Source organism: Rhinolophus ferrumequinum, chromosome 10 (genome assembly GCF_004115265.2).
Source record: "Rhinolophus ferrumequinum isolate MPI-CBG mRhiFer1 chromosome 10, mRhiFer1_v1.p, whole genome shotgun sequence".
Classification (NCBI taxonomy): domain Eukaryota; kingdom Metazoa; phylum Chordata; class Mammalia; order Chiroptera; family Rhinolophidae; genus Rhinolophus; species Rhinolophus ferrumequinum.
In genome coordinates, this window is record NC_046293.1 from 41,492,090 (window position 1) to 41,520,084 (window position 27,995).

Genomic DNA, 27,995 nt, shown 5'->3' on the forward strand with positions numbered 1-27,995 from the left:
AAATAGCAATTGTGTATATATAGCATTAAATATTATATATACATATGTATATGTATATATGTGTATATATATATATATATATACACACACATATATACACATATATATGCTTTTTTCTTCAGCTTTAGGTTCATATTTGTCTCTAATTTATTTTTTAAATATAAAGCATGTTTTATCTTGGAATTGAACAATGTTCTAAACTTAAGAAATGTTTTTGGTGATTTATGTTTAATGGATTGACATCTAAAAGTATTAATATTTTTATAATAAGAAAAAGCAGCAATTTATGTGGCATGGGATATATTAGTGAATTCCAACAGTATTTTTAAAGTACTATTTTTTTGTTCTGTGCCTATTAAAAGAGTGCCTCTCTTTGAAGGTGCTAATAATTCCTAGTATTTAAGTATAAGATGAGGATTTAATTAATGCTTCAGTCTTGATTATTCTGAGATAAAATGCATTTTGGTCACTGGGATGGTCCAAGTCATACAGGTTATTTTGTCTTTTATAATCCTCTAATTTGTAGCAGTTAATATCAGCATGTACAAAAAATTTCACCAAAACCTGAACTGTATACAAGATATCTGACCTCACACAGAAAATGGGACATAAGGAAACTACATTTCCTTTACATTTACTGTAAAGGTTTTCTTTTCCATAGGACAGTTAACGTGGTTAAAAGAGGACTATATGTAATTAACACTTAAGATACCTGTGGGCCTATTCCTTGGTCAGATATGAAACAAAATTCACATGCGATAACCTCTGTTTGAGGGGGTGGATAGATATTAAAGGAAGTTTATGCTCAACTGTTTAAACCCGTTCACTAAAGAAGAGGGGGGTGGGAAACGCAATACTGAAAACCAGTATTTTAATGATAGGTTTTTGGGAGGTACAAGATGACTGAAGAGAGTCTGAGCATTTTTTTCCCTTTTATCCTTCTGGGGAATCTTGATAGACAAAATATAATTCCTGTGACGAAGGCTGCTCTTCATTATATTATAGTTATAATTAAAATCTTACATTAAAATCTCACATGGCTATTTAGCTTAATCCTTTTTTCAAATTAGATCTAGGTTTTTGTTGTTTGTTTTTTCATTTACCCTGTTATGCCCCAATTATCACTTTTAATATATCAGCCCAGAAATCCACAAGGATGACCCCACTATCTTCTGCCTTTGGGGATTACACCTTAAATGTAGAATGGATTCATTCAGAATTTCAAATTTCCACTCATTTATTCTGGCCCTTTTAAGAAATATTTGAAATAGCTCCTATTTTTCTTCACCCCAAAGGAGCAGAAAAACTTAATTATGGCTGACATGATTAGGTTGCCTTCCTCCATGAAAGGAATACCAGCCATGATCATTTACCTTAAACCAAATACTTGGAGCCAAAAAGTGATAAAGGTAACCTTTTCCTATTAAATCAGGGACAGACTAAGAAATATTTTACATTGCTTCTCTTTTCTTGTTGCCAACTGTGTGTGTGTATGTGTGTGTGTGTGTCGTCATGGGTGGTTATTGAGAAAGTTAAACTATAGCTATAGATGATGCTTTGCTTTTCTTAATCTCAAGAAAAGAGAAGCAATAAAAATGGAGAATGATTATCAGGGGAAGATGACTTTTAAATCTGGATAGAACAATTGAAATGTCAGGGCCAAGTAGAAGATTTATGGGCCAAATTTTTTTTGAAACTGTTTTGAACAGCAAGTCATCTTACTTTCCCTCCCAGTAAGTGCTTCTCCTGGAATGGAAGTAACATGGACACACTCAAGTTTTGGCTCAATAAATATCAATGTTATTTAATTTAGAATATTGAAAGGATACTCATGTGAACAGAATATTTATTATCATGCTCTTAATGTTATCTTTAATTTGTTTTAAAAATTAGAAATGGTATTGTAAGAAGAGAATTTGTTTATCCAGTCACCATCTTCACAGTTACCCCATGTTCTTTAGTCAAGCACAAAAAAAAGCAATGAAGCAGCCTAACCTGTTTATTATTAAAGAATCACTAATGCTTTTACTCGGAGTAAAGCAAAGGAATACTCGTAGTCAGCCGTTTAGTAAACACTCAACTAAACCAAAAGACCTCCAAGTGTGATTGGTTACAGGAACAATCTATGCCTTTTGCTTTCTGAGACACCTAAACAGTCATGACAAATTGAACGTAAAAGAAATAATTGCTTGCTTTTCTATTAAAACCCACATTCCATTATGGGTGTTATGCTTTATTTTCTCTAATTTGGTGCTTCCCAGGTTATCTTTTCTTTAAAGTGCCCTTCCTCCACACTTGAAAAAAACACTTCTTTGATAAAAACTGCTCTTCATTATAAAGCATTCCAGTTTTTTAAACTTAAATTTTGCTTTATTGGAAGTCTATCATTTGGTATATTAAGTGTGAAATGTAGTGCAGACTTATCTCCAGGTTTTAAGTGGGACTCCATAAGGTAAAATGCCACCAGCCACTTTTGTCATAAGGGTATCTGCAATGCTTTTGTGTATGCAAGCAATAAAACTCTTCAGGGTATGTTTTTATACTGAAATTTTAATATGAATGCCCCTAGCCACAAGGACATAGGAATTCACTTCTAGAAGTGATAATGTAACTCATTGCTCAGTATACAGAAGAGAAAGTATGTGTGTGGGGGAAGTGGGCATTATTTCTGGGATTCAAATAACTATCAAAAGCATTTTGCAAAGCGTATGGATGGTGAAACAATTAAAGCACATCTGCACTACTTCAAGCTACATTTTATCTTTCACGAAGTTTAATGCTACATACAGGTTGGTGTACTTATCTTCACTGGGTGACCTACCCCAATTTTTTAAACACCCCAATTTTTTAAAATTACCAAATGCTTTTTAAGAACTAGCCTTTTAAATGTGCCCTGTCCCCATATATAGATATACATTTGGATTTTTTTAAAGAATACTTGTAGTCATAAGTATATAAAGAAAACTACAAACTTTATAGTACTGCAGGGTCATTAATGATTCATTGATGCCTTCTGAAAACTTTATATCAAAAATACTTGTGCAAGTTTGCAATTATGTTTTACTTTTTCTTGTCTACTTTGTGGAAACAGGGTATTTTTTTTTTCCCTTCACATTTTAGATCTCATTTCTGGTTACATTCAAAGCCTTAAGTTCTTATTCTGAGCCTATTGTCTGTGATAACCCTAATTATGATCTTTCTGGGCTGGATCTATCCTGAGGAAAAGGCACCAACAGGAACAAATAAACTTCTAGGGAACAAAGGTCTTATTTGTTTGCAGGTATCCTTGCTATAATGCAGAATAGAAGAGTGATAAAAATTTCCTACATCACATGATGTTCGTGTTAGCGGGTCTAAGATTAAGCACATGTTATTTATAAGCTAAAATTAGTTCAAAAGATAAGAATGTCTTAATGTTTTCGTTCTTAAAGTTTGTATTCTTCAAGAATGTATTAATATAAAAACTGTGGCTAACCAGTTCTTAGACTTAGGACTGTATTGACATTTGTAGTGGATCGTGTTATTTCTTTATTCTCATCCAATTTTAATTGAATCAAATTGATTTTTTTCCCATCTTACTATCTACTGTAGATTCTCCTGACTTAGTAAATATGAGTAAGATATATAAAGACGGCTACATCTACTTTAAAAACCCTTTCTGTGAATTTATGAGTATATGTATATATGTAAAAATACTGTTGATTTCCAATTCTTTTGTTTTCATAGGAATGAAGTTTTTATAGAAACTTGTTTTTAATGTAAACATTTCAACATAAATTATTTACATGGATTTTTAGTATCATTCATTCTTATGTGTGCCCTGTAATCATGTCATGAGAGGATAACTTTGCTTTCTTTACCGATATGCTAGAGAGGAATAAAATTAGGAACTAAAATGAGCAAGAATGAACAGAGAGGTGCACAGAAAGAGACTGCTGGTCTTCAGATCAGAGCAATGTGTGTTAAAATAAGAGAAAAATACTTAAACTGCAGAAAGGATATAAACTATAAGAAGTAAATCTGTGTAACTGCATACTGATGGGATTTATTGCACCCAGGCCATTCAGTTTGCCTCTAAATTATACAGTTAGTATCTTGTCATTACTTTCTTTTTCCTTTGGGTTTTTTAAAAAAATAATTTCATTCTATGGGGTCATTTTCTGCACTGTTTACTGAGGTAAATAATTCATCTGAAGTCCATCATGGTCTTCCACTTTCTAGATTGAACATTTGGCAGAATGCAGTGTTTTTTCCGTGTTTTGAAGCACATGGCTTCCACACGGTTGTTTTTAACTTGTTTGGGGCTAGTTACATGATGGTCATCCCTTCCTAAAACTCATTATAGGTTGAATTAGTGAGATGTAGATTTAGTGAGAAATTAAATCAAGAAATCTCATTGTAGCATATTTTAATAAGTGAATACCAAATACATAGAATGATATACATGTAGGTTTAGGAAGAAACGTAATAGTCTGTGGGGACCATTATGATAACAGAATTGCATTATCTATTACACATTATATGGATAGTGAAATATATCACTTGGTGGGGTTCTCCCTTCATTAGCAATCATGTCTGTATATAAAACTGGTTTTTGTTTTTGTATTACCACACTAGCATTTCATTTTGTGAGTGACAATTGACTGATATTTTTGAATAAGTGTTACCTGCGTTTTGAATTGTTGACTGAGCAGTTTGAAAAAGTATGTTATCAGAATTTTAGAGTTTACTCAAATGTGAAAAGTGTACACAAATGTAATTTTTCTTTCTAGCTATATAAATGTAAACTACTGGCAGATAGTGTATATATTGTGTAATATATGTATATTTGGTCATAAAAGCAGAGAATTGGAAACATTGTAAAATTAAGCACTTTAATTCCTATTAAATATTAAATATTTGTATCTTGTAAATAAATACATCATTAAATGAATACTAACGACTTAGATGTTATGATTTTGATTGTCAGAAATTTTGGTCGGTTCGTCCCCTTAGCCCCAATGTCAATTATGGAGACAGGGGAGTCTGTTAAAGTACAAGTCAGATCATGTTGCTTCTCTACTCCAGTTCCTCCAGGGGCTCCCCATTTTGCTCGAAACAAAAGCCAAAGTCCTTTTCTTGCCATCAATGACGTTGTACCTCAGCTCTTTGTCTTCTCTAAGGAAAGGATTCAGTCAAGAGACAGTTTGTGTAGCATGGAACAGCAAGAAATTTATTAGTAAAAGCAAGTACACTCCGAGACATGGAGCTGACTGACCCAGGAGAGGGAAGCAGCCTCTCCTTACATTACGGGAGAATTTTTATTTCTGTAGGTAGAATTCTCTCTCTCTCTCTCTCTCTCTCTCTCTCTCTCGCTCTCTCGCTCTCTCGCTCTCTCGCTCTCTCGCTCTCTCTCTCTCCCCTCTCATTCTCTCACCCGGCAGGCCTCCGTACTACTCCCTTCTTGCTCCTAAGGTTGTCTGAGCTCAATACAATGGCCCCGAGAAGCAGGATGTACATTCTGAGAAGCAGGATGTATTCCCATCCCTCCCTGGCATTTTCCCTTCTTCTTGCTTTAGGGGCATGTGTGAGCCTGCTATCTTGCTGAGCTAGTTGTTTGTGCCCAACTTTGTTTACAGTATCCTGCAGAGCAGGATGTCTGCGACCTAAGTAGGAACTGCTGCAAGGGGCCTCCTAACTGGAGCTGGTTCCCTCCTGCACATTTCTATCTACCTACCTACCCTATCATCCCCCACTCAAGAGTTTGAGACCCTGAAATCTTCTAGGAGACGGATGGTGTGTCTCTTCTGTATCTACTTCCTGCTGAGAGGGGGCCACGTCGTAGTCAGGGTCTCGTTCTCTTGTTCTCTGTCAGGATGAGGAAAGTATTGTCCCCGTATTTTTGGCAGGTGGGAGGCGAAAGTTGTGAGTGACAGTGTCCAGAGGAGACGGTTATAAATTTGGAACTTCTATTTCCAGAGGAACAGGTTGGAATCCCTGGAGAACCATCATTTTTAAGTGGAACTGCTGTAACCTGGAGGAGACAAACTTGACAAGTAGATTAAAAAGACATGGGCTGAGCAGTAGTAGAAGTAATATACAAACTAAAGGCCCTAATAAGGTTAGAAACCAAGTTATGGAAGGTAGAGTATCTCTTGTTGCCTGCCAGATGGATTCAGTTGTTGGACTTTTTCCTTTGCAAAATTATTCACCCTGATTCTACATTTTTGTAATATCTTCCTCTTCTTGACTGGTGGCATTTATATAAGTGCAGCCAGTCTTATTAATTACTGCACATACTCCCCCTTGTTCAGCTAATAAATAATTAAGAGCTAGTTGGTTGTCAGGGACATGTGTAAGCAAATCAAAGGACTGCTGGAGATTCTGGAGGGCGCCGCCGGTGTCTTGAACTATGGCAGCTATGGACCTTGTTAGGCTGGGTAAGGTAGCCTTATAATAGGCAAATCCTCCCGATGGGGCTGCTAGACCTATGGGAGCCCCAACACTGGCTAGAATAAGTCCTATGGCTCATTTGGGTCAGCAGTGAATGATGTTATGAATAGTTACTGATATGCTTCGGGGACCTAAAAACCCTTAAGGTGCATTGTCCTTCGAACTGAGAATTGTCAAAACATGGGTAGGCCAGGGCTATAGGTGGTTGGTGGTAGACCCTGTTTGGTGACTCTTTGAGTGGCCTCATAAGGTCCCATATGTCTCCGCCCACTACGACTCAGTACCATATGTCTCCTTGCTTTTCTTTAAACAAGCCAAGTACAGGCCAGCCTTATAATACGCACAGCTAGCTGTTCCCTCTTCCTGCAGTGCTCCTTCCCCTACATGTCTGCATGATTAACACCTTTGCCAATTTAAAGTCTTTGCTCAAATCTCACCATCACAATCTCACTTGACCACGATATCTCAGATTACAACTGCCTCCGCTATGCACCTGACACTCCCATTCCTCCTTAATCTGATCTATGTTTTCCCATAGCACTTATAATTTTGTAACAAACTAAATAATTAGCTGTTTTTATGTTTGTTTGTATTGTCTGTCTACACCTTCTATAATATACATAAGCTCTATAAAAGTAAAGATTTTTATCTATTTTGATTACTGATGTCCCCAGTCCCCAGTAGAGTGCCTGGTACATCATAGGCACTCAGTAAATAATATAAAAGCTTGTTATATAAAAGAAAAAAAATGAACAGAATCTTCTAAAGTATCAAATTGTTATGGGTACAGACACATTTGGAATAGCGGCTGACAGGAAAAGAAATCAACATTTTGCATACCCTGTTTCCCCCAAAATAAGACCTAGCCAGACAATCAGCCCTAATGCGTCTTTTGGAGCAAAAATTAATATAAGACCCGGTCTTAGGTTATATTATATAAGACTGGGTCTAACATTAGTTTTTGCTCCAAAAGACGCATTAGAGCTGATTGTAAGGCTAGGTCTTATTTTCGGGGAAACACGGCAGCTAAATTGTTTTCATACAAAAACCAGATTTCTGATTAAGGGTTTAAAACATAGTCAAGGACTTCAAAATATAATGGTGAAAATCTTAGCCAACCTTTGCATGATGGATTATTGCTTTTAAAAAAAAACCAGTTGCAACCCATTATCACCTCCATCACTACAGCACTTGGACTGTGAGGAAATTAGAAACAGCTAGTCACTGTGGCTGGAAGAGCCAGAGGTGCTGAAAGACTTATGTCCTGAGGAAGTGGGGCCGGCAGAGTGGACCTGGCCCAGTTTGAATAATGAGCACTTAGTCTGCAGTCACTCTCTTATAGAGGAAATGATTCATTCACGTTTGGGTCCTGCATTTAAGTGAAAACAAAGCCATGTTTTGTCTCAGTAAAGGAAATACTCTTTTATACCGTAAGATGGCACCTCACAGTCCATTATGGTATTTTCACAAGAAACAATATTTTTAGTTGATCCCTTAAATATAGCGTTACCAAATACACTGAACAGAGTCCTGAGTCACTGATACTGGGAGCTGATTGTCTAGGTGAAGTCCCAGTCTGTGCGCAAAACTCTAGGATGCTACTTCTTGGGGATTTGAGTTGGCTTTAGAGGCTTGGGTTCGCCTTCTATCAAAGAGTGCAGCTGGGTCTCAGGCAGGGACATAAAATAACTGTAAAAGCCTGATTAGTAACTTATCAAATCTTAATTCTTCTAAAGGCCACTTTTTAAAATGTATGTGTTTTTTTTTTTTTTTTTAAACTTGGAGATACAAGGAACTCCTAAATCAAGGAGGTTTTGTCAAATGGAAGGTCAAGAGAACTGAATTTCTAATCCTTTCTCTTCTAGTAACTGGAACCGTGAACATGGACACATCATTTTACCTCTCTGAGCCCTTGTTTCCTTATTTGTAAAATACTACGGTTGGACTAAAATTTAAAAATGATGAAAATTGCTAATGTTCCTTTAGGCTCTAGTATGATAAGATTCTTATTTATATTTTTGTTATTCATTGTTCCTGATTCTGCATGCCTTTTAAAAAACCTATATTTGGTATCATATGCAAGTATAATTTAACTGTATTTATAAATATATGTTGTCACTTCTATTTTTCGAAATGTTTTTCAAGTGCTTCCTTAATATAATGCAGTATGGAGAACCTTTCCTCCATTGCTGTGCAGCCAAGGTTCCAATCTCTCAGCCAAAGCCCCCTGGGTGTCAGTGGATCCTGTGAGTGCAAATAAGTAGCTGGTGGGCTCAGCATTAGTGCTAACAAACATATAAAAATCTCCTCTTCAAGAGTCAAAGTTTTTACTCAGGCAAATAGGCTGGGCTGATTGCCAGGTCAGGCATTCAAGTGGAGCATTTAGACACTGAGAAGGCACTTAAAGGGGCCATTTCTGCCCTGAGCCAGCTCCCATGCCTAGAATCTGATTCCTAACCCCCAACACACTTATCTGATACCACCTACCTGTAAAAGGGCCAGATTTGACCCTGTAATTTCACTTCCATACACTTAAGAATACCATTAATGAAATTAAAAGACAAAAATACATATTGAGAGAAAATATTTTCAACATATTGAAGAGCTTATTTTCCATAATAAATATAGAAAACTCATACAAATGAATATTTTAAAATACCAATGCAATGGGGAAAATGGGCAAATATTATGAATAAGTAATTCACAGAAAAAGAAATATAAAGGACTAACACATGCAAAAAATTCACTAATAATGGAAAGCAAATTTTAAAAAATGATTGCTTTTTTAGCCTATTACATTAACAATACTAAAAATATTGATACTACCCTACGGTGGGAATAGGAAATAGGTACTCCCACATGCTTCTACTAGAAGTATAAACTGTCACAGCAATATTTATTTAGATTTTAAAGATGCATACCCTTTGACTTAGCAATTCCACTTCTAGGAATCTATCCTACTGAGATACTGATAAAAGTATGAATATATACATGTATAAGGGTATTTTTTGCAACGTCGTCTATAGTAAATTCAAAGTGATCTATTATCTACCAAGAAAAAAACTGCTAAATAAATTATAAGAAAACTGTTAAATAAATTATAACCCTTACAAGAAAATACTATGTGTCTGTTGGAAAAAATATTTTGGGATTTTTATGTATTGATACGGAACATATCTACACTATAGCAACGAGTGAAGAAAATCTATATATAAAAGATTTCTTCACTATGAGTGAAAAAATAGAGCTATAGTGTGTAGTGTGATCTAATTTATATGTTATGCCAGAACAGTGAAAAGTATAAACAGAAAGAAGTTACTAAGAGTGGTTCCCATCTAGAAAGTATGATTAGAAGTGAGATTTTCATATTTTATATTGTTTATTTAATGATATTGCTTTGGACCAAACTGTGTCCCCCTAAAGATGTATTTTGAAACCCTAATCTCCAATATAACTGTATTTGGAGATAGGGCGTGTAAAGGGGTAATTAAGGTTAAATGGTCCTAAGGGTGGAGCCCTAATCCGATAGGACTGAGTCCTTATAAGAAGAGGAAAGGATACTAGAGGGCGCTCTCTCTCCACAGGTGCACAGAGGAAAGGCTATAGAAGGAGAAGGCAGCCAGCTGCAAGCTAGAAAGAAATATCTTAACCAGAAACCAACCTTGCTAGCCTCTGAAGCAAAGAAAAGCCCACAAGGATGTTGAAATACATTTTGAACAAGCCATTCTCTTTTATTTTTCCTTTTTGGTCACTATTTTATGGTTTCTTTTGGTCACTATTTTATGGTTTCTTTAACATCTTTCTTCCATCTCTTAAATATTCCTATTGCCCGTTCTGCCCTTGGCTATTCCCCACCCCGGCGTCTAGACAAGTACATCTATTCTAAATTCATCCGGGTGTTTCCATCTCCGATATTACTACCTTAGTATACATTACCATCATTTCTGACTTGAATTACTGCACCATGCCCTATCTGGTTTCCCATTCTCTCTTACCTCATCTCAGTCCCGTGGGATGGGGGTGATCTTTATAATATTCATATGATCATGTGTCTCTTTGCTGCTGCTTCTGATTTTTCTCCATTTCCTTCTCCATTACCTAGAGGTTACATCTCTAACTCGTCACTATCATGAGTTCACCTCTGACCGACCAGATAATAGCCTTGCCACTCACCATTCCCTCACAGATCCTCCTGCTCTGCACGGAGCCGCACTAAACTATTTAAAGTATCCAGTGTATCATGTTCTTTCCTTCCTCTTCACTTTTGCACAAGCTGCTCTCTCTGCCTGGTTCTTTCTCTTCCTCTTTCTCTGGTCAACTCCTATTCATCCTTTAACCCAGGAAGCCCAGTCTAGGTCCCTTTCCTATGTGCTGACTTCTGGTATATTAATTCTGGTTACTTGTTCGTTTTCTTCTTGAGAGGAAGGAATGAGAAGAAAGGAGATTTTTTTTGGAGGAATGCCAATGAATGTTTTATTTGCCTTTGTATCTTTAGTACTTAATATAGTATTTAATGCCTGTTACTGTTTTCATTTTTATTTTGTTTGCTTTTGTTTTTGCTACTGGTGTGAATAGTGGCACACCTATAAGACTGCTGTCTGGATTTGGGCTACATCATTTTCTATATTTTCATTACTTACTAGTTCTGCAAATGCTTTTTAAGAATTTACTTCTATTTGGTTGTAGGTCTCATCCTTAGTAGTTATATTAGTAGTCCTATTTCATAGAGCAGGGGTTGTGAGTAAAGATCATGGCTTCGCAAAGAGGATAACTAATTCAGAACTTTTTCCCTTATACTGTACTGGTTCTAAAATAACAACATATTATTTTAGAACCTGACTAGCCCGGATAAAGTATATTTAATATGCAAAACCTTGTTCATTCATTCACCCATCCATCCATTCCTCCATTTAGTCAAACATTCAGTAACTGAAGAGGAATTTGAATAAGTAAAAGCCATCAGTAAGAAACAAAAAGTCACTGTTGGATAAACTTTTACACATATTACATACGCTGTGCTTAGTGCTTTATGATACACTGCCTTATTCACTGATTTTACTAATTGTGTCACTAATGTGTAAGTCTTATCCATCACGATTACATGGAATTTCTACACAATTGGTTCTTAAAACTCAAATTGACTTACACTGCCCACTACTGTTTAGATGAACTGGTTGGGGAACTAGAAAGCAAAGATACTCAAAGTCTCTACTAGATCTGGCTGCTGAAGGAAGAAATACAGGGTGGATGTCACACAGGTGAGCCTTTGATACACAAAGGTAGCAATCCAAGGGCTGAAAACATAAGTGTCTCTCCAGCGGAAAGTGTAGGTTAATAGAGTTGGTGTAGGGAAGAGAAACAGGAAGCCTAAGAAACAGAGGAGAAAGGAAATTTGAAGAGTTTCTGAGAACGCCACACAACATTTTGGGATCCTCGAGTGCAGTTGTAAAGAAAAGAGGCTAATGAGAAATTCCCAGAGACAGGGTAAATAGAGTAGTTTAAGGACAAGGATGTCTAACATGGAACTTTCAGTTGTTGGCATTACTGTGATGTAAAATCACTCTATTATCTCAAACAGTTAGTAAAATACGCCACTTGTTTTGAGGGTGGGAGGATTAAAAGAAGGGTTAAATTCCATTGGTGTATGGGTGTGGAGCCAAGGGAAGAAAACAGTCTAGGAAGATGAGAGGACTCTACTACTCTTAATTGTGTTGTCACACTGCCCTCTAATGGGCTGTCAGTATCTCGCCAGGTTCAATTGCTGGCTTCTGAACCATCTGACAGACGCCACCATCTGCAGACCATTTCCTGCACTTGCTGACAATGTCTGTGTGAAGCTTGACGCCTATGGAGTAGTGCAAATTGATCAAAGCTGTTTACTTTATCATTTTGGCAAAATAGGGCAGTTTCCAAAATATGACAAAGAGGCTTCCCCATCAGAGTTGTATATTTTATAATAATATTAGATCTGTACTTTTGTGGGGACAGAGCCAGGAGAGCAGTTTCCAGGCTCTCAACCTCATATGGAAAGGTGCTGGCTCGGGTAGTAGATGGCCATCAGCTGTGGCTAGTTGGCCATCAGCTGTTACGGTTAGCCATTAGCCACTGATATAACTGCCGTGGCTAAGCTAGCAAGCGCGGACTGCAGTTACCAAGTGGGATCGGCGGAGAAGCGGACGGCAGGTTGCGAATCGTGTGGCTCCTGCCCCCTGTGTCTCCAACCCAGCTGCCAGCGAGAATATAGTGGTATGACTCCCCTATCTATGGCTCCGTGGGTGTTCCTTTTTGGCCTAGCCATATCCTGCGTTCTTATGCGGGGAGCAGGACCAGAGTCCCCGCATGACACCCCGCATGACAACTTTCCCCTATGATTTGAAGCCATGGATAATGGCAACTTGACTATGATTAATGATCAGTATGTTGGCATAAAATGATTTGAATACTTATGCTATAAAAATAGTCTCAGTGATCTTTTGCAAGAAGTATTAAATCTTTTCCTGTTATAAATTTAATTTAAGATAAACTTTCTCTCTTTAGAAGTTTTAAGAACAAAGCCAGTCTACCCCCTAGCAAGAAAAGTAACTTGACAGCTATTCTGATGAGGAGTCCTATGCCAGGCCAATCTTATATGTTTTGGCTGGGTTTGATTGCAAATCCTAGTTGCAATTGTACCAATTTAGAGGGGCTGGAATCCTTGCTATTCCAGACTTTTCATGTAAAAGAAAAGGGAACCCCAAGTTTACTAGAGTAGTACTATGCAACAAGCACTATACTGGATAGTGGAGATAACTGGCTAAACCTGACACTAATTCTCCTCTCAGTGACTAGCTCTCTGTTGGCTAAGGGGGAAGGACATGTTACTATCATGTTCATAGTCCCTCCTCTCTTTAGCAAATACAGTGCCTAAGATCCATATGCCTAACGGGTACTTGATACATATGTGTTGAATAAATGAGGGAATGAATGAAGAAATGCGGCAATATGTATAGAGATTAAGAGATTAATAGCCTGTTTTGATCCCAGCTTTGCCACATACCAGCTATGTAAATGTGTCACTTTACTTAAACCGCTGGACCCTTGGTTTCCATATCTGTAAACCTATCCCACAGGAAAAACTATAAAATGCTGAGCACAGTGGCTGGCACACAATAAGTTCTCACAAAAATAATAGTTTAATAATGTGTGAAAAGGGCAACAAGGAAAAGAGGGAGTGATTAACTATGGGGATTAGAATTCCTAGATTATGTCTTATATTTGTACATTTAGAAGTATGGGACAATTGTTGGATTTGGAAAATTTTTTTACGGTGAATAAGGAGTCTACTTTATTTTCCAAAACCAATTTATTATATGTGGTAGGAAACATGCTCTCTGGTGACAGTGACTCACATCCGTATAGGTCACATCCTTATAACGAGAAAGAAAATTCTCTGGTTAATTCAAGTTAAAGAATACTCTGGGAGGGTCTCTAAATGGCCTTGCTTGGGTCAAGTCCATCCCCGGACCAATCACTTTAACCTGGTGTGGTAGGCAGCATAATGGCCCCTCCAATAAGTCCAAAGCCTAATTCCTGGTACCTGTGAACTTTACATGGCAAAGGGACTTTGCAGATATAATGAAAGGCACAGAAAGTGATGGGGAAATTGTCCTGGTTTATCCAGGTGAGCTACTCTAATCATGGGTTCTTAAAAGCATAGAACCTTCCCTGGCTGCAATCAGAGAAAGATGTGATGGCACATGAAGGGTCAAAAAGATGTAACATTACTAGCTTTGAAGATGTTGGAAGGGAGTCAAGAGCTAGGAGTGTGAGCAGTCTCAAATCTAGAAAAGGCAAGGAGATGGACTCTTCCATAGACGCTCCAGAAAGGAGCTACAGCCTTGATGATACCTTGGTTTTAGCCCAGTGAGACCAAGTGTTGGACTTCTGACCTACAGGGCTGTAAGATGATACATTTTTGTTGTTTTAAGCCACTCAGTTTGTGGTCATTTGTTGAGGCAGCAATAGGAAACACATACACCAGTGGACCAGGGTGGAAACCTAGTTTCAGTTCCTCCTCATATTCGCTCCACCTCATTGGCCCTGAGGCATCTGGCTTGGTGAGATCCCTACAGTCTCCACCACTGTCTGCTCACTTCATCCACAGGAATAAATTGACTGGAGAGAATGAAGTAGATATGCAGAGAGAAGCAGAGATAAGAGGTAGAGAGAATTCTGATGCTGCGTGAGCCCGTGGTTCCAGTTAGTTTTGAGGCCAACGTCATGTTAGCCCTTTGGTTGTACAAGTTAATTCCTCTTTTTGAGCCAACTAGACTTTAATTTCTGAGACTTGTAATCTAACTGTCCTGCCTAAATCATAAACTTATAGTGAGAGAGGGATGGCAGAAGGAGTTTTTTAAAAAGCCTTTGGAGAGAGTACCTGAATAATGGCTTAATTTGATGTCATAGCAACCCACTGAGAAACACATTATCCTACTTTAGATGAGGGAAGTCATACTTGGCTAAGTGGCTGTCCCACAAGCAAGAGTGTTCTGAACTTAAATGTGAAAACCCAAATTGGTTTGCTTTGTTTGTCTCCAGTGAAACACATTGCACGTTGAGTACCCTGCCTTATTTATTTATTTATTTATTTTTAATGTTATCAAGTTAGAGCCACTCTTTTTCAAGGCCTCACCACTTCCTGTTTCTCTAGCCTCAGACACTTCTCTTCTGTGCCCAATGAACTCAATGCTCTAGTGTCTGGACAAGTACTGGACAAACCTGCTTAAATCTAACTGTGGTGGTAGTGATAGAAGAACTTGTGAGAACTGGCCTGAGATCATTCTTCCTTCTCCTAGAAAAAGAATTAAAAAGCAGTCACTGTTGTTCCTGAGCATGTTCATACAAAGATCTGGATGTGCTATCACAAATATTTTATAATATAAATGGAAATAGATAATGCCATGTAAAATTCATGACATTTGTCTTTCTGGAATACATGTATGGTTGCTCTTTTAATTTTGCCATTAGCAAATAGGAAAAGACTATGTCTGTTGGGGCCACAAATAAGGGAAGGCCTATTTGTAGGTTGTAGGTTGTAGCTGCATCATTTTTGCCCCAGGTCACGGTGCCCCTATGAAACAGTTACTGGTTATACCCATGGAAGTTCACCATGAACCTATCCCCTCTCTTTTGTCTGCTCTGTTTTTTGGAGTTTTGAAATTTTCCCCCACTTTGTCTCTGAAATTTTTGTTTTTAAAAAGAATCAAAGAGCAGGGAATGTTCATAAAACTTGGTATGATGCCAAAACACCATTAGTGGACCTTCAGGTCTTAGATGACAGTTCATTCGTTTGTTCAAAAATATTTATTGAGTACATACCATGTGTCCTGCTAAACAAATCAAGCTTGTTCCCCAGGGCTACTGTGTGAGGCTGTGCTGGTGAATGGTGTACCCACTGAAGTTGTGTAGTGCACAACTTGCACTGCTGCTGGTGGTCTTTGCCCTCATGGAGATTAGATCTAGTGAGTTCTAGGAAGTCTTGCTTGAACTTTCACTCCTCCCCTCAGGCTAGAAAAACTCCTATTATGTGGTCCATAATACATGCAACCATAGGACTTTACCCAGTTATTTATAATGGTCCTCAGTTAGATTGTAAACTCAGAGGGGACTGAGATTGAGACTTTCTTGTTTGTCACTTTCTAAGGACTAAGGATTCATCAATGAATTAAACAGTTAAAAGTCCCTGGCATCTAGGAGCTGATAATCTAGCAAAAGCAGAGAATAAACAAGTTCAATGTGTAGCATGTTAGATGGGCATAAATGCTATGGAGAAAAAATAAAGCAGGGAAGGGGGTTTTCTCCTCACTTACTTTAGATCTTTGCTCAAATGTCACTTTTTTAAAAAAAAACTTTGAGATAGAAAACCTTGGAGGTTTGGCGTAGAAGAGAGATACTATCTGTCTAAAAAGAAAAACAACATTTAGGAACAGAACAGTAGGCACACTTAGCAAAATGCTAGAAAGGCAGTTATCAGATCTCCACTTTGCCGGAATCAGGCCACAGCAAGTAACATTTTATACAGACTATAGAAAACAAGGGCCCAGCCCTTCCCCTCTAAAACTCTGACACTTTTTAAGATTCTTTTTGAACACGTTTTTACACAAATCCCGGAGAACCCGCATCGTCTAACCTCGGCTGGTTTTGTATTATTGCAAAATAGTACCCCATGCCTTCCACTGTCAGCCTACAAACTTTTTGCACCTGGCTGGGGTGTCTGAGGACATGGGCTGTTTAAGCCTTTCCAACCCGCCCTTATTGAGAAAGCGTCCTCATAAGGAAATGACACCTTAGATAATCAAGAGACTCCGTTGTACTTAACACACGTTCGGGATTTTCCCACCCAATACGCCTCAAGGACTGTCAAAAACGTCCGAGTTTCTTCCTACAATCCGAGCCTCGCTCCCTAGTCATCTGACAAGAGCCAGGGAGCTACCCAATTCCCAAGCACTCGCCACTCCCGGCTCGGGGTCCGCCCGCACCGCGAAGCCTTCTGGATGCCGTAGGCCCTGGCTTTCCTCTGCTCCAGAACTACAACTCCCGGCAGGCTTTGTTTCTCGCCACCGCCCTCTCAGCGCACAGCCTGCCGGGAGGGGGCAGGTAGCGGCAGGGCAGGGTCCAATGGGTGCCGGCTCCGGAGGAAAGGGCGGAGGAGAGGAGGAAGGAGGCGGACTCTGGGCCGCGGCCCCATTCATTGCCGCGGCCGGCCGGGCGGGGGTCCTGTGTTTTCGGAGTTATGGAGGCGCTAATTCCTGTTATCAACAAGCTCCAGGACGTCTTCAACACTGTGGGCGCTGATATCATCCAGTTGCCTCAGATCGTCGTGGTGGGAACGCAGGTGAGAGACGAGGGCGATGTCTGCCAAGGCCAGAGCCCGGGGCGCGGGCCTGGTCGGGACTGCGGGAGCGCACGCTCCCGGGCCAGGCTTTGCGGCCTGTGGCAGGAGGACGCTGCTTGGGGCCCCGGGGTTCCCCGGGCTCTGCCGCGTCTGCTGCCCCAGGTTGCGTTGCATCAGGGCTGGGAATCGGGGCCTGGCCGGGAGGCGAGGGGCGGAGCCGGCGCGGTGGGCCTGGCGGGTCCCAGGGGCGGGGTGGGGGAAGGACAGCCCGTCGGGCGGAACTGGAGTCCGCGGGGACCGGGCGCGGTTTTCCCCGCAGGCCGCTGCTTCCAAGGGCACCTGGGGGTCGCGCCGGGCACGCGGGGCGCACTGGCTCGTGGTGGGCCGGCTAGCCCCTACTTGTTTGGTTTCAGGGCGGCTGGGTGTTTTATTTCCTTCCTTGCCTTGCTCTGGGGCTGCGGAGTCAGTTTTGGAACCGTGCGGTGGGGGCTGAAAAGGCCGCTACTGTGTAGCACCTGAGTGTTTTTCTGCAGTGTAATCGCCAAGGTTTGGGGAACGCCAAAGCAGTTAAAAACCAAAATACCCTCAAACCACTTGGATCTGGGTATTTGGAAGGAACATCCCAGTTTTTGGCATAGGCTGTAGTTTTTGTCTTCCATCTAAACTGAACGTCAAGGTTCTCTTGTCTTTCCATGTTGGGTGTCTTAAGACATCATAATTTCTTGTATGTAGAAATGTTGAAGAAATAATGTTATTTCTAGAGTGACAGAAGTATAAGTTCCATTTTCTCTGCTTGCTGCTTTTCTTGGTTGAAGAGGAATCATAGGACTTTGATCAGACTTCAGAGATGCTAGGGATTAATGACTACTTAGTATAAAGATTTTAAGTCCTTTTCATTTCTTGATGGTCATTTCTATTGAGAAGGGGACGCTTCCCGATCGTTTTCCATGAGGTGCATCGCTACATCTTGCTACAAAATTAAAGTGTAGAGTATAAGTATTATGACAGGGAACTTAATGTTAAAAATGCTACATGTATTTCCAAACACTGGAAACCGTGGAAACCATAGACATCCTGTACTGTGTGTGCTTTTAAATAGTTAAAGCACTGGAAATTACTTCAGAAACAAATTTCCTTGGTCTGCTATAAGATCTGTATAGATTCTGTTCAGCCCTGCCTACACATATTGTAGTATTTGTAACTCTTAATATTTGTAATGATTGGCAACTCTCAATCATCAACATATAACAAATTATAAGTAATGTTTTTATTGAGACTATTTTGTTCACTTCTGTGGTCCCATTCCTTGCCCATGGAACAGACTGCGGTATGTAGCAGGTGCTCCATAAATATTTTGAGTAAATATTGTTCACTGAAACAAGATAATACTTTAAAACACAGAGATTTTTATCATCAAAACCTGTTTTGTAAATGGAATCAGAGGAGATGATATAAATCAAATCTTCTTTGGTGGTATTTTCAAGGTGTTTTGTAGCAGTAGACTGGAAACTTTCCATATAAGAGGTGTGATCAAAAAAGATGGTGAATGTTTAAATAAAAAAAATTTATTACAGTAAAAGACACATTACCATTAATCCTCCTCAAAATACTACCCCTCACTTCGAACACACTTATCCCATCGTTTTTGCTACTTTTTGAAACAGTTCTGGAAATCGCCTTTTGTGAGTGTCTTTAGTTGCGCTGTCAGGGCTGCCTCCATGTCCTGAATCATTTTGACTTCAGGAAGAAGCCACAAGTCTTACGGTTCCACATCCAGTGAATAAAGTGGATGAGGGCACACCGTAATGTTTTTATTTGACAGAAATTGCTATGCCAGAAGTGATGTGTGACATGGAGTGTTGTCAAGATGGAGGATGATTTATGGCACACTTTAAAACATACCTTCTCTCAACCATAGCTCACCTGACTGACTGCACCAAACAAATTGAAGCTTGTCACACACTTACTAATGTTCAGTGCACCCGAATTAAAGATCCCTGCCTTTCTATCTGGTGGCACTCAGCAGCAGCAGTCACCATATTTGTTGATCACAACAGAAAGGCTCCGTGTCACACATCACTTCTGGTATATGGCAATTTCTGTCAAATAAAAACATTACGTTGTGTCCTCATCCACCTTATTCACTGGATCTGTCATTGTGAGCCTTCTGGCTCTTACTCTAAGTTGAAATAACCATGAAAGGTAAACGTTTTGAATTGGTTTAGGTCATTGAAGCAGCCACAACAGCTCAACTAAATACATGAAAGAGGACTTCCAGAACTGCTTCAGAAAGTGGAAAGAATGATGGGATAAGTGGGTTCGAAGCAAGGGGTATTTTGAGAGGGATTAATGACAATATGTCTTTTACTGTAATACTTTTTTTTTTTAAATTCGTTTATTGGGATGACAATTGTTAGTAAAGTTACATAGAGTTCAGGTGTACAGTTCTGTAATACATCATCTGTATCTCACAATGTGTTCACCACCCAGAGGCAATTCTCTTTCCATCACCATATATTTGACCCCCTTTACCCTCTTCTAGAACTCCCGTCCCCCTTTACCCTCTGGTAACCACTAAACTATTGTCTATGTCTATGAGTTTTTTGTTTCTTCATTTGTTTGTCTTGTTCTTTTGTTGTTTTCAGTTTTATATACCACATATCAGTGAAATCATATGGTTCTCTACTTTTTCTGACGTATTTTGCTTAGCATTATAATCTCAAGAGCCATCCATGTTGTCACAAATGTTCTTAGATCATCTTTTCTTACCGCAGAATAGTATTCCATTGTGTATATATACCACAACTTCTTTATCCATTCATCTATCAGAGGACATTTTGGTTTCCATATCTTGGCCACCGTAAATAAAGCTGCAGTGAACATTGGAGCACACATGTCTTTATGGATAAATGTTTTCAGATTTTTTGGGTAAATACCCAGGAGAGGGATTGCTGGGTCATATGGTAATTCTATTCTTAATTTTTTGAGGAACCTCCACACTGCCTTCCATAGCAGCTGCACCAATCTGTATTCCCACCAACAGTGTATGAGGGTTCCTTTTTCTCCACAGCCTCTCCAACACTTGTTATTTTTTGTCTTGTTGATAACATCCATTCTAACTTGTATGAGGTGATATCTCACTGTGATTTTTATTTGCATTTCTCTGATGATTAGTGATACTGAGCATTTCTTCATATGTCGATTGGCCATTTGTATGTCCTCTTTGGAGAAATATCTCTTCAGGTTTTTTCTGTTGTTGAATTGTATGAGTTCCTTGTATATTTTGGATATTAGCCCCTTACCGGAGGTGTTGTTTGCAAAAATCTTCTCCCATTCAGTTGCTTGCCTCTTTATTTTGTTGATGGTTTCTTTTGCTATGCAGAAGCTTTTAAGTTTGATATAGTCCTATTCGTTTATTTCAGATTTTACTTCCCTTGCCTTTGGAGTCAAATTCATAAAATGCTCTTTGAACCCAAGGTCCATAAGTTTAGTACCTATGTTTTCTTCTATGCAGTTTATTGTTTCAGGTCTTATGCTTTGGTCTTTGATCCATTTTGAATTCATTTTGATACATGGTGGCAGACAGCAGTCCAGTTTCATTCTTTTGCACGTGGCTTTCCAATTCTGCCAGCACCATTTTATTGAAGAGGCTGTCTTTTCTCCATTGTGTGTTTTTGCTTCTTTGTCAAAAATTATCTGTCCATATTTCTGTGGGTTTATTTCTGGGTTCTCAGTTCTATTCCATTGGTCTGTGTGTCTGTTTTTCTGCCAGTGCCATGCAGTTTTGATTATTGTTGCCCTGTAGTACAAGCTAAAGTCAAGGAGTGTGATACCTCCAGCATTGTTCTTTTTTCTTAGGATTGCTTTGGCTGTTTGGGGTCTTTTGTGGTTCCATACAAATCTGATAATTTTTTTGTTCTATTTCTTTAAAAAATGCCATTAAGATTTTGATGGGGATTGCATTATCTGTATATTGCTTTAGGTAATATGGCCATTTTAACTGTGTTGATTCTTCCAGTCCATGAGCAACGGAATGTCTTTCCATTTCTTTGTGTCTTCTTCAATTTCTTTTAAAAATGTCTTATAGTTTTCAGCATATAGGTCTTTCATACCCTTGGTTAAATTTATTCCTAGGTATTGTATTTTTTTTGTTGCGATTGCAAAAGGAATTGTTTTTTTATTTCTTTTTCTGAGATTTCATGTTAGTATATAGGAATGCAATGGACTTTTGTACGTGGATTTTGTAGCCAGCAACTTTACTGTATTCGTTTATTGTTTCTAATAGCTTTTTGGTGGAGTCCTTAGGGTTTCCTATATATAGCATCATGTCATCTGCAAAGAGTGACAGTGTAACTTCTACATTCCCAATTTGGATGCCTTTTATTTCTCTTGCCTGATTGCTCTGGCAAGGACTTCCAACACTATGTTGAAAAGCAAAGGTGATAGGGGACAGCCCTGTCATGTTCCTGAACGTAGAGCAAAGGGCTTCAATCTTTCACCGTTAATTATATATTAGCTGAGGGTTTGTTATATATGGCGTTTATTATGTTAAGGTATTTTCTGTCTATACCTATTAAGTGTTTTAATCATAAATGGATGTTGCATCTTGACGCTTTTCTGCATCAGTTGATACAGTCATATGATTTTTTGTCCTTTATTTTGTTTATGTGATGTATCACATTGATGGATTTGTGTATGTTGAACCATCCTTGTGCCCCTGGGATGAACCCCACTTTGTCGTGATGAATAATCTTTGTAATGCTTTGTTGCATTCGATTTACTAGAATTTTGTTTAGGATTTTTGCACTGATTCATCGAAGGTATTGATCTGTAATTTTTTTTGTGTATGTTATCCTTACCAGGTTTTGGAATCAGGGTAATGTTGACCTCATAAAATGAGTTAGGGAGTATTCTCTCTTCTTCAGTTTTTTGGAAGATTTTGAGAGGTATTAGATCCTCCTTAAAGGTTTGGTAGAATTCACTAGTGAAGCCATCTGGTCCTGGACTTTTGCTTTTGGGAAGGTTTTGGATGACTGATTCAATTTCGTTACTGGTGATCAGTCTGTTTCGATTTTCCAATTCTTCATGGTTTAGCCGAGGAAGGCTATGTGTTTCTAAGAACTTGTCCATTTCTTCTAGGTTATTGAATTTGGTGGCATATAGTCCTTTATAGTATTCTTGGATGATCCTTTGTATTTCTGTGGCATCCGTTATAACTTTCCCTTTTTCATTTCTGATTTTATTAGTGTTTTCTCTCTTTTTCTCTTAGTGAGTCTAGCCAAGGATTTGTCAATTTTGTTAATCTTTTCAAAGAACCAGCTCTTTGTCACATTAATTTTTTCTATTGTCTTTTTGTTCTCTATTTCATTTAGTTCTGCTCTGAGTTTTATTATTTCCTTTCTTCTGCTGACCTTGGGTTTCATTTGTTCTTCTTTTTCTAGTTCTCTAAGGTGTAACGTGAGGTTATTTATTTGGGATTTTTCTTGTTTCTTGAGATAGGCCTGTAATGATATAAATGTTCCTCTTAGAACTGCTTTCGCTGCATTCCAAAAATTTTGGTAGGATGTATTTTCATTCTCATTTGTTCCTATATATCTTTTGATCTCTCCTCTAATTTCTTCTTTGACCTGGTCGTTCTTTAAGAGTATGTTGTTTAATCTCCAAGTATTTGTGGTTTTTCCTGCTTTCTTTTTGTAGTTGATATCCAATTTCAAAGCCTTGTGATCAGAGAATATGCTTGGTATGATTTCAATCTTCTTAAATTTGCTGAGGCTAGTTTTATGTCCCAATATGTGGTCTATCTTTGAGAATGTTCCATGTACACTAGAAAAAAAATGTATTATCTGATGTTTTAGGATGAAGTGCTCAGTAAATGTCAATTATGTCCATTTCACCTAATGTGTCATTTAGGGCTGATATTTCTTTATTTATTTTATATTTGGATGATCTATCCATAGCTGTCAATGATGTATTTAGGTCCCCTAGTATAATTGTGTTTTGGTCAATTTCTCCCTTTAGTTCTGTTAGTAGTTGCTTGGTATATTTTGGTGCTCCCTGATTGGGGGCATAAATATTGATGACTATTATGTCTTCTTGTTGTATAGTCCCCTTTACCATTATGAAATGTCATCTTTGTCTCTTGTTATCTTTTTCACCCTGAAGTCTGTTTCATCTGATATCATTATGGTTACACCTGATTTTCTCTGGATACCATTTGCTTGGATTGTCAATTTCCACCCTTTCATTTTGAGTCTATGTTTGTCCTTGTAGCTGAGATGTGTCTCTTGGAGACAGCATATGGTTGGATTTAGTTTTTTGATCCAATCTGCTGCTCTGTGCCTTTTTATTGGTGAGTTCAGTCCATTTAGGGTGATTATTGATACATGAGGATTTCCTACCATTCTGTCTTTAGTTTTCTGGTAAGACTGTGTCTCCGTTGTTTCTTTGCCTTTTTGTTGTTGTCTGTTATTTCTGTGTGGTGGTGTTCTATGAATTTTCCCTCTGTTTCTTTTATTACATTATATATTTCAGTTCTGGATTTTTTTTGAGTAGTTACCATTAAGTTTATGTAAAAGAAAGTTTGATATTTAGAGTATTCCATTTTCTTCAGCATGCTTACTTTCTCCATTCCCATATTCCCATTCAGGCCTTTACTCTCCCCCTTTTTATGTTTTGGTTGCCACAAATTGTCCCTGTTGATGGTGGTCAAATAGCCTCCTTTAGTATTTCTTGTAGTGCAGGTCATGTATTAGAAAATTCCTTCAACTTCTGTATGTCTGGAAAGGTCTTTATTCCAGCTTCACAGCTAAAGGATATCTTTGCTGGGTATATTATTCTTGGCTCATAATTTCTCTCTTTCAATAATTTGAATATTTGGTTCCACTCCCTCCTGGCTTGTAGAGTTTCTGCTGAAAAATCTGATGATAATATAATGGGTTTCCTTTGTACGTTACCATCTTCTTTTCCCTGGCTTCCTTGAGGATTCTTTCTTTGTCTTTGATATTTGACAGCTTCAATACAATGTGCCTTGGAGAAAGCCTGTTGGGGTTGAAGTAATTAGGTATTCTATTTGCTTCTTGGATTCGAGGATCCAGTTGTTTTCACAAATTTGGGAAGCTCTCATCTACTATTTGTTTGCATATACTCTCTGTTCCCTTCTCCCTTTCTTCTCTTTCTGGTATTCCCATTATTCTTATATTGCTCTTCCTGATGGAGTCAGAAAGTTTTTATAGAGTTCTTTCATTCTTTTAAGTCTCAAGTCTCTTTCTTCTTCCAGCCGAGTCATTTCCAGGTTTCTATTTTCGATGTCACTGATCCTTCCTCAATCTGGTCAACTCTACTACCTAAGCTGGCTATTTCATTCTTCATTTTTTCTATTGAGTTCTTAACCTCCAGAAATTCTATTTGATTCGTTTTTAAAGTTTCAATCTCTTTGGTAAAATGTTCATGTTGTTCTTTGATTGTGTAACTGAGTTCATTAAACTGTCTTTGTGTTTTTTTGCATCTCGTTGAGTTTTTTCAGAACTTCAATCTTGAATTCTCTGTCATTTAAGTCACATATTCCATGTCTTTAAGTTCATTTTCTGGAGACTTCATTTTCTTTCTGAGCTGTCTTGTTGCCTCGGTTATTCATGGAAATTACTGATTTATTATTTCTCTTCCTAGACATCTACAGGAGTGGGTTCTGCAACAGGTTGATAGGAAGAGGTCTTTCTTTTGTTTTCCAGTATGTGTTGGTAGAATGTTTTATTTTCTCTCCAGCTGCAGCCTTTTTTTCTCTCTCACTCTGTAGTGTTATGTTTTCTCTGCACTATTCCAGCTTCTCACACAATGGGGGAATTCCCTGGAAGGCAGGTTTCTCCTCTGTTAACAGTTCACCTGGGTCATAGGGCGCCGCGTCCCTATGGGTATGCGGAGAGCTTTTGAAGTTCCAAAGCCCAAAGCTCTTCCTGCACCGGACTCAGAGCCTGTGTGTTTCAGCAGTTCTGTTTACTCCTCCAGGGATCCGCCCAGATAGGTGGGAACAGGGGCGGGTGGGTTGTAGAGGTGGCCCAGAGCTATGGCGGCGACCACCACCACTGCCGGTCCTGCTTCCACAGTCCCCTCCCCTTTGCCAGAACTAGTTGGGCTGCGAATCTGTGTCTGTGGACTACAGTTCTCAGAGCTGCAAATATTCTGTTCTTTTGAACTGATGCTGCTACTGTTCTGCTTCTAGCACTGGGTGGGGGCAGGGCGCGCTCTGGGAGTGTAGGGGGGGGCGGCTAGTCTCAGTGCCTAAGTCTGCCATTCTCTGCGGCAGTGAGGGCTTAAACAGCTGTTTTCAGCCTTCTTCCCTCAGTCTTTGCTCCGAGGTCTCTGGCGTGAGTGTTGGGTTTAGCTGTGTTATATGCTGTCCCCTCAGCCCTGTGGGCCATAAGTGGAGCCCTAGCAGTCCGAGTTCTTCCCTCTCCCGCAGCTGCAGTAGTTCTGGGATGCAGCGAGCTCGGGGCACTGAGCTGGGTCTGCGTCCTGCGCCTGTGCGGCCCCGTCTCCGCACTCTCCCTTCCCTCCTCCCCTGCTTGCGCGATTTGCCCACCTTTAGGTGAATTCAGTAGTGAGACTCTTCGTCTTGCCTGTCTGCTGTTCAGGGAGTCCTTTGTGGAGTTATAGTTGTTACATTTGTTGTAAATTCCAGGGGAGATTTACAGAGGCTCACCTCACGCTGCCATTTTTATGATGCCATCCTCTGCAATACATTTTTTTCAATTTAAAGACTCACCATAGTTTTTCACCATCTAGTATGTCTCCTATTTTTAAGAGATTCTCAATGCTTTTTAAGCTTGAAACTAAAAGAATATTGTGTATGTGTGTCAACATAGTTTTAAAGTCAAGGAGCACTTTTTACACAAAATAGTTTTTTTCAGTAAGTAAACCTGTTGGGTGAAATTGGGAGGGGCGGGGTAGCCATTGATACATACTAGCAAAAACCACTCTAGTAGTGACAGTTTCATGCTACATTTGCATGTTGATGTTTGAAATTACTCAGAAGGAAAATTACTCAGTTTTTAGATTTGTTTTAATGAAAGGTATCTTCATTTAGGTCTGAAATTCAACCCTTTATTATTCAGGTACAGAAGAAGTAGATAAGAAAGAAACAGTATCTTTTTTCCATATTTTCTTCTATATGTTGGAAAAACCTCTTTTACTTGATTTGAATGCAAGTACTTTGTCATCTGTGCCATTTAATGTTGTGTAAAATACAGAGCACACGCCTCACAATCATATTTAATGAGTAGTGTACAGTGAATGAGTTACAGGCATAAAAAGTATTCTGTACTTATTTCTAACTGGTAAACTCAATGGCAGTGATAATGTCTTCATAATACAGGTGTAGTCTGTATCTTACACATTACCTATACCTTAAGTGGCTGCAGGTCCCATTTGTTGAACTTTTTAGAACAGTGATTCTCAAACAGTGTATATAAAAATCACTTTGAAAATAAGTTTCCTGGACTCCATCCCCAGAGATTCTGATTTTCTAAGTCTAGTGTGGGTCAGGCACAACAGGTGATTCTGATGTAGATTGTTCATAGATCCTAATTTGAAAAGTATATCAGTGAGTCTTTGATTTTAAAATGCATGAAACTGGTAAAAGCAGGGAAGGGAAACTGAGTCTAAAGGCATGCCACCATCTAGTAGTATGTTGAGCTCGGTGGCATTCTTGCTCCAAAGTATCAACTCCCAAGCAACCTTTGCTGACCCCTAAATGTTTTAAAATTTAATGTCTTAAATTGCCCAATACTTATTTGGGGCCTAGAGAGTTGGAGGAGTTGAGGAGAGGGAATCATGTTTACAACTATGGATCATTCAGATTTCATGATTTAGCTAAATAAATTATTTTCCTCTTTCTCTGGCTGAGATCGTCTATGTGGAAAGAACAGAAAATGGGGAGAGAAAGGTTGATACTTTTGACTATGGTGTACTTTGCAGGTGGAGGAGGAGATAAGACTTAAATAACTTTTGTGAGTCAACTTGAGAAATTTAATCGCTATTTGTTAAATTGAGAATTGGAAGGGGAAGCCCTCTAGGCATGTAATCCAAACCACCACCCAGGATAAGAATCCCAATGCAGATAACATGAACCTGAGACTTTGGCTCAGTGTTGCTACCCTGTTTCCCTGAAAATAAGATGTAGCCGGACCATCAGCTCTAATGCGTCTTTCGAAGCAAAAATTAATGTGAAACCCGGTATTGTTATATTATATTATATTATTGTATGTATTGTATTATCATATCATATCATATGATATCATACCGGGTCTTATATTAATAGTAAAATAAGACTGGGTCTTAATATAATATAAGACTGGGTATAATATAATATAATATAATATAATACAATATTGGGTCTTAATTTATGATCCAAAAGATGCATTAGAGCTGAATGTCTGGCTGGGTCTTATTTTTGGGGAAACATGGTAGTTTTATTAACTAAGAAAACATTCTTCCCTAGGAACCCTTAGGTCTGTAGCATTTTATCGTTTGGATCCAAAGTGGTTTAAACATCAGAACGATTTAAGTTTGCCAGTAGGTAGAGGAATTGTGATAGAGATGGCATTGCATCTGTCGATCATTTTGGGTAGTATAGACATTTTAACAATATTCTTCTAATCCATGGGCACAGAATGTCTTTCCATTTATTTGTGTCTTC

At 38.7% G+C, this 27,995-nt stretch overlaps 1 protein-coding gene across 8 annotated transcripts in view; it reads left to right on the forward strand.

Moving 5' to 3' along the window:
- The first annotated feature begins 17,040 nt into the window (after positions 1-17,040).
- Positions 17,041-27,995, forward strand: part of DNM1L (dynamin 1 like) — a 51,761-nt gene continuing 40,806 nt past the window's right edge. For 6 of the 8 annotated variants that reach the window (XM_033116397.1, XM_033116398.1, XM_033116403.1 and 3 more), the window contains exon 1: positions 17,041-17,305. In XM_033116397.1, the coding sequence (XP_032972288.1) occupies positions 17,204-17,305 (102 nt within the window). In that variant the 5' untranslated portion in view covers positions 17,041-17,203. The remainder of the gene's footprint in view (positions 17,306-27,995) is intronic. The other 2 variants (XM_033116399.1, XM_033116402.1) reach the window with 2 other exon arrangements.